Source organism: Dendropsophus ebraccatus, chromosome 9 (genome assembly GCF_027789765.1).
Source record: "Dendropsophus ebraccatus isolate aDenEbr1 chromosome 9, aDenEbr1.pat, whole genome shotgun sequence".
NCBI lineage: Eukaryota > Metazoa > Chordata > Amphibia > Anura > Hylidae > Dendropsophus > Dendropsophus ebraccatus.
In genome coordinates, this window is record NC_091462.1 from 102780006 (window position 1) to 102785844 (window position 5839).

At 46.4% G+C, this 5839-nt stretch overlaps 1 protein-coding gene across 1 annotated transcript; it reads right to left on the reverse strand.

Annotated features, from left to right (window-relative positions):
- Window positions 1-203: 203 nt before the first annotated feature.
- LOC138800445 (chemerin-like receptor 1) lies at window positions 204-4377 on the reverse strand. The gene is made up of 2 exons (XM_069982118.1): window positions 4356-4377; window positions 204-1489 (listed from the first exon to the last, which is right to left on the reverse strand). The coding sequence occupies exon 2, from the start codon at window positions 1470-1472 to the stop codon at window positions 366-368; it is 1107 nt and encodes a 368-aa protein (XP_069838219.1). The 5' UTR covers window positions 1473-1489; window positions 4356-4377; the 3' UTR covers window positions 204-365.
- Window positions 4378-5839: the final 1462 nt, after the last annotated feature.

The window sequence follows — 5839 nt, forward strand, 5'->3', positions numbered from 1 at the left end:
AGGCGTCCGGCAGAATTACATACACGCAGCGGTCGTTCAGCCGTTCAGCTGCGAGTCGGTACGTGTGAAGCTACCCTAAGTCCATGAAAAAGATCACTATAAAAATTTAAGCTTTTGAGTATTTTAATGACCTGTGTATTTAGTGTTATTATTTTTCTGTCTACTCATGTTATGTATAAAGAATATGCACCATTTGGCTGAGCTATGGCGATGGCCATGTTTATTACCATGCATATTTAAAGGTACAGTACAGTTTAACAGGTACAACACAGGCAAAATACACAACAGTTTATATTAATTTGGTCATATATATTTGGGGGGTCATTCTGTGGGAGTATAGTAGATCCACATGACACAACGTACATTTATTTGTCTCTATTTCTGATGTCATTTATAAAATCAGAAAGTCTTGTTCTCATCTGGCCACCGCTCAACATATAGATTAGGGGGTTCAGGCAGCTGTTCACATAAGCAATGCTAATTAGGAGCGGTATGAATGTAAGGACATTGAACATGGTTATGAGGTTCATATTGAGATTAGCAATGAATAACACAGTCTGCGCTATGACTATCGGAGTCCATGTTATAAAATACACCATGATGATTATGAGCACGAGTCGATAGATCCTGTGGGTATTAATGGTCTTGGATTTTCTCACATTCACAACTATAGTGATATTGCAAATGATTACAATGACAAGGGGAATAAAATATCCAATGACAAGAAAGGGTATCACATGCCGCTTTGTTATCAGTATCCAGTGGTTCCAATAATCCCGAGCCCACTCCCCACCACAACATGTGCCAGATGTGCAGTGGTCAATGAAGGGGCTCAACTTGGTGTAGATATCAAAGAATAAGACATCTCTTGTAGCGTTCCTGCTACTCACATTATACTGTTTGTTGACTTCAGTACCAAAGGCATTGCTATCTATAAAGGTGCATAGTGTGGCTTCTCCCATTTTTAGTTCACCAGTATAGTAGTGCACTGGGATGCATACCATTATTGTAACAAGCCAGATTAAAGTGCAGATCCAAATAGAAAGACGTTTAGACATGAATTTACGGTGAAACATTGGTTTTGCCACAGACAATACTCTGGCAATATTTAAGGCGATAAGCATATAAACACCAGCGTACATATTAGTACAGAAAGAGAAGAAATAAAGTTTACACATGTGCCGTCCGAATGTCCAGGTGCCTTTAAGATGTGAGATGGTGTGAAAGGGTAAAGTCAGGAGAAGTAAGAAATCAGCAATGGCCAAATTCAGAAACCAGTATTTAGCCTTGTAATTCTTCATGATGAATCCGAGAAACCAGATGACAACTGCATTTCCCACCAATCCCACCAGGCAGATCACAATGGACATCACAAAGTTGAAGTATCGAAGGAAAGATGAAAAAAACTCATGGTATTCAAGGAGAAGACGTAGATCCATAACAGAATAACAGAGATCGTGGGACAAAGCCATGTTTCCAGTGTTAGATCCTGAAAATGAGCACAGACATTCAGTAACGGCCCGTCACCTTCTGTCTTTGGTGATGTAAACATTTGTGAGAAAAGTATTCACACCCTTTAATGTTTGCTTGTTCCTTCGTTATCTGTAACTTCAGATTTATTAAGACAAATACACTGCGTTAACAAAGAATGCCATGGTCCCAGTGAGACTGACAGAATTATGATATGTCCCTTTATAAAACAAAATGGGTATGGTTGCTTAAAGGGAAACTATCAGCAAGTCAGATGAATCTAACCTTCTGATTGCTCCCTATTGCGCACAGGGGCAGGGCTACCACCCCCAGAGCACTGAAAAGACTTACCTTCATCCTCAGCGCCCTGTGCGCAATAGGGACATATAAGCAGGTTAAAGTCATCTATCATCTGAAGATCTATCGATCGTGGTTTTACTTCGGAAACAGTAGGACGTCAAACTTAGCAAGAACATATGTGTATCTATAGATCATGCGGCATGCAGTCTGAGTATCTGATGAATAGTTATGATGGACATTTGGAGATATATAATGTCCACATGTGCAGTAATGGCTCTGTCCACACCAACCATTCCTGTGTATCTAGTATTTACAGCTAGTGCACCAACAAACTATAAGCCAGTCACATGGAGGAAATGGAAGCAGCTCAGGTTACAGTAATGGATAAAGTAGGAGGATGATATTACATATTACACGCCATGAACCAGGTAATGCATGGTAAACGTGCTGCACACAAGCTCACTTTAAACCAATAAGGACTAATTCAGCATTAAAGGGAACCTAAAGGGAATCGCTACCATTGCTTTACAATCTTGCTGCGTAGTGTCCACATTGATAAACCATACTTTACTGCATATTATTATTTTCCCCAAGTGGACATAGAAGTGGAACTGACGCCGTAACGTGTCACGTCGCCTTTCATATCACGCAATTGTGCACTCAGCTGGTGCCCAACAATAGCCTTGAACGCTTAGTGGGGAGGACCAAGTTTGAGGCCTCTTTTGTACCTAACGAAAGGATGGGATATCGATAAAGATCTTAGAGTCGTAGCTTTGCCTTCTATAGATTGCTTAGTGGAAGGCAGGACACTAAGGAGAAAAACTACAGAAGATTCTTTTGCCCTTTAGAGGAAATTATTCTGAGGGTCCATCCTCTACCTGTACAGAGCAGAGAGCAGGCTCCTAATGAAGTTTTCTTCTGTTGGACTTTTGGGACCAAGGCCAAAAAAAGATATTTTGGTGCCCTTGGCAAATTCCGTCTTCCCGCCTTCAAGCAACTCTGTACCCACAATCTGACCCCCCCCCCCACAAACCACTTGTACTTTCGGATAGCTGCTTTTAATCCAAGATCTGTCCTGGGGTCTGTTCGGCAGGGGATGCAGTTATTGTTCTAACAAACAACTTTTAAACTGGCAGGCCCGTGCCCAACGGCAGGGGCGTAGATTGTGTATGCATTAGGCTGGCACAACCTCTCTGTCCCTCCTCCCCGCCCCCTTCATCATTGGCAATGCTCCAGGCAGATCGCCTCCTATTCCCCACCTGTGTCAGCAAGGCACATGGGCTGGATCGTTAAGGCACCTGTGCACTGTTCAGACAGGAGAAAATGTTCCAGTGGCATTCTTAATGATGAAGTTTAAAAGTAGTTTTTTAGGACAATAACTGCATCACCTGCCGAACGGACCCCAGGACAGATCTTGGATTAAAAGCAGCTATCCGAAGGTACAAGTGGTTTGGGGGGGTCAGATTGTGGGTACAAAGTCACTTTCAGTTAATTTATATCTAATCACACAGTAAGAACAGACATTGGTAAGGGTATGAAACCATTATACAAACACCAGTGTAACCAATAATACAGCTGTAGGCCATGTTCACACAACGTAGGGTTTGTACAAATTACGGTCGTTGTTGCAATTTGCAACGTTGTATGGAAATGAATGGAATCCCGGCCGGAGCGTATGCACATAGTATACTCTCCGGACGGGATTCCAACCGGCCGCAGGAAAAACTGACAAGTCAGTTTTCTGCGGCAGCTATTCATGAATAGCAGCCGCAGAGAATATGTCAGTTCACATAATGGAGCATGCGGCTCTGGCCGCACGCTCTATTGTGTGCAGTGGGGAATTGGGATGCGGGTGCATATGGATGAACATGGCTGTACAATGACTATATAGAGGTCAGATCACCTATATAAGAGATGTGCAGACTATGGCATCTCACTGCAAGCCATACAGAAGACAATTGCATTGATCAGATGTCCTTCCAGGTAGAATACACAACAATTACATCTAGTCACTCATCTAATGACTTTTCTCATCACAGATATTCTCGTTTCCCATTTTATCAATCCGACCCAGAAAGTCATGACGACTGGATATAATTTTCTATGACTAATGCATTTGGTATTATTATTTCTTCATCTAATATTATTATTCAATGCAGATACAGATCTATGGAAACTATAATTCCCATCATGCCTGGACAGCCTACTAAAGTTTCAGCTGTCCAGGCATCATAGGAATTGTAGTTTTGCAACATTTGGAAGGGAATATATATGCTATAGATCATGTAGCATGCATGTTGAGTATCAGATGAATAGTTATGCATGATGGACACCTGGAGATATATAATGTCCACATGTGCAGTAATCGCTCTGTCCACACCAACCATTCCTGTGTATCTAGTTATCACAGCTATTACACCAACAAACTATAAGACGGTCACATGGAGGAAAAGGAAGCGGCTCAGAGGGTTAGCAGTGACCCAGGTTACATTGATATTACATATTACACACTATGAGCCAGGTAATGCATAGTAAGGACAAAAATACACAAAGTGCAACAGCAACCCCCAGGTGCAAGATCTTACCGTATATACTCCTCCCAGTGTACAGACGATAAAAACCTGCTCTGTAGATGTTGAAAAATAGGGATCTTAGCAAACTATTTAATCAAACAGAGTGTACTATGTCACCACGTTAAGGTGTCCTCAGAGACACGGTCCCTACTCTAGCATTTTCACACTAGCAATGGCCTCACCTGGGCTGAACAAGCCTACAACTGGGCAGAAAGGATCTAAATGATCTCTTTTTATAGCACCCTTGGTACATGGGTGGAGTGCAGGCCAAAAGGAAGTAGCCACACACCCCATATTCAACAGAGAAAAAAAAAGGAAAAAATTGGCAGCACCTCTATGCCTCTGTTCACACTGCAGGTTGCAATTTGCAACAATGCCTGTGATTTATGCTAAACATACGTTGTATTGGAATAAAAGGAATCTCGTCCAGAGCATATACACATAGTATACGCTCCGGCTGGGAATCCATCCCGTGTTAGTTTTCTGCGGCAGCTGCATGATCCATTGTGTGCCGCGGTGAGTTGGGATGCGGGTGCACACGGGTTCGCCCGCATCCGAATTCACCAGGAATAAAGATCATCTGGCCAGTACTGCTGTACTAGCCGGGATGATCTTCAGTAACACCGGCCGTTCTGTGAATCGGCGGGTCACAGAACGCCCGGTGTTATACCATGTGTGAACATGGCCTAATAGTGCTTCACACAAGCTAAATATAAAGCAATAAGGACCAAATTAACATTCCCTAAGGTTACAAACCCACTTGCCGGATCTGCAGCGAGTCTCCTTGCTGCGTTTTTGCAGGGAGACTCGCTGCAGATCCCGGCCCTATACTTTTAATCGCAGAGAAACTCGCAGCAGGGATATACATCCCTGCTGCGATTTTGTCTGCAGCCCGCCCCATTAACCCCCCGGCCGCCGGACATTATACATTACCCGGTCCCCGTTCCTGCTTGCTTCGGGGCTCCCGGTGTCTTCACGGCCCGCCCGGCCAATCGGGAGCTGCTGAAGCAAGCAGGAGCCGGGATCAGGTAATGTATATCCTGCCCGCCCCCCTGCAGCCCCGATCGCCCCCGGCCGCACGATCGCCCCCCAGCCCCGCAGCCCCCGGCCGCACGATCGCCCCCAGCCCCCGGCCGCACGATCGCCCCCAGCCCCGCAGCCCCCGGCCGCACGATCGCCCCCAGCCCCCCAGCCCCGCAGCCCCCGGCCGCACGATCGCCCCCAGCCCCCGGCCGCATGATCGCCCGCAGCCCCCAGCTGCACGATCGCCCGCTGGGGGCGATCGTGCGGTTGGGGGCTGCAGGGCTGCAGGCGATCGTGCGGCCGGGGGCTGCGGGGCGATCGTGCGGCCGGGGGCTGCGGGGCTGGGGGCGATCGTGCGGCCGGGGGCTGCGGGCGATCGTGCGGCCGGGGGCTGGGGGCGATCGTGCGGCCGGGGGCTGCGGGGCTGGGGGCGATCGTGCGGCCGGGGGCTGCGGGGCTGGGGGCGATCATGC

Excerpts from the sequence above, each read along its gene's own strand:
- LOC138800445 (XM_069982118.1), bottom strand. The coding sequence starts at position 1,472 with ATGGCTTTGTCCCACGATCTCTGTTATTCTGTTATGGATCTACGTCTT.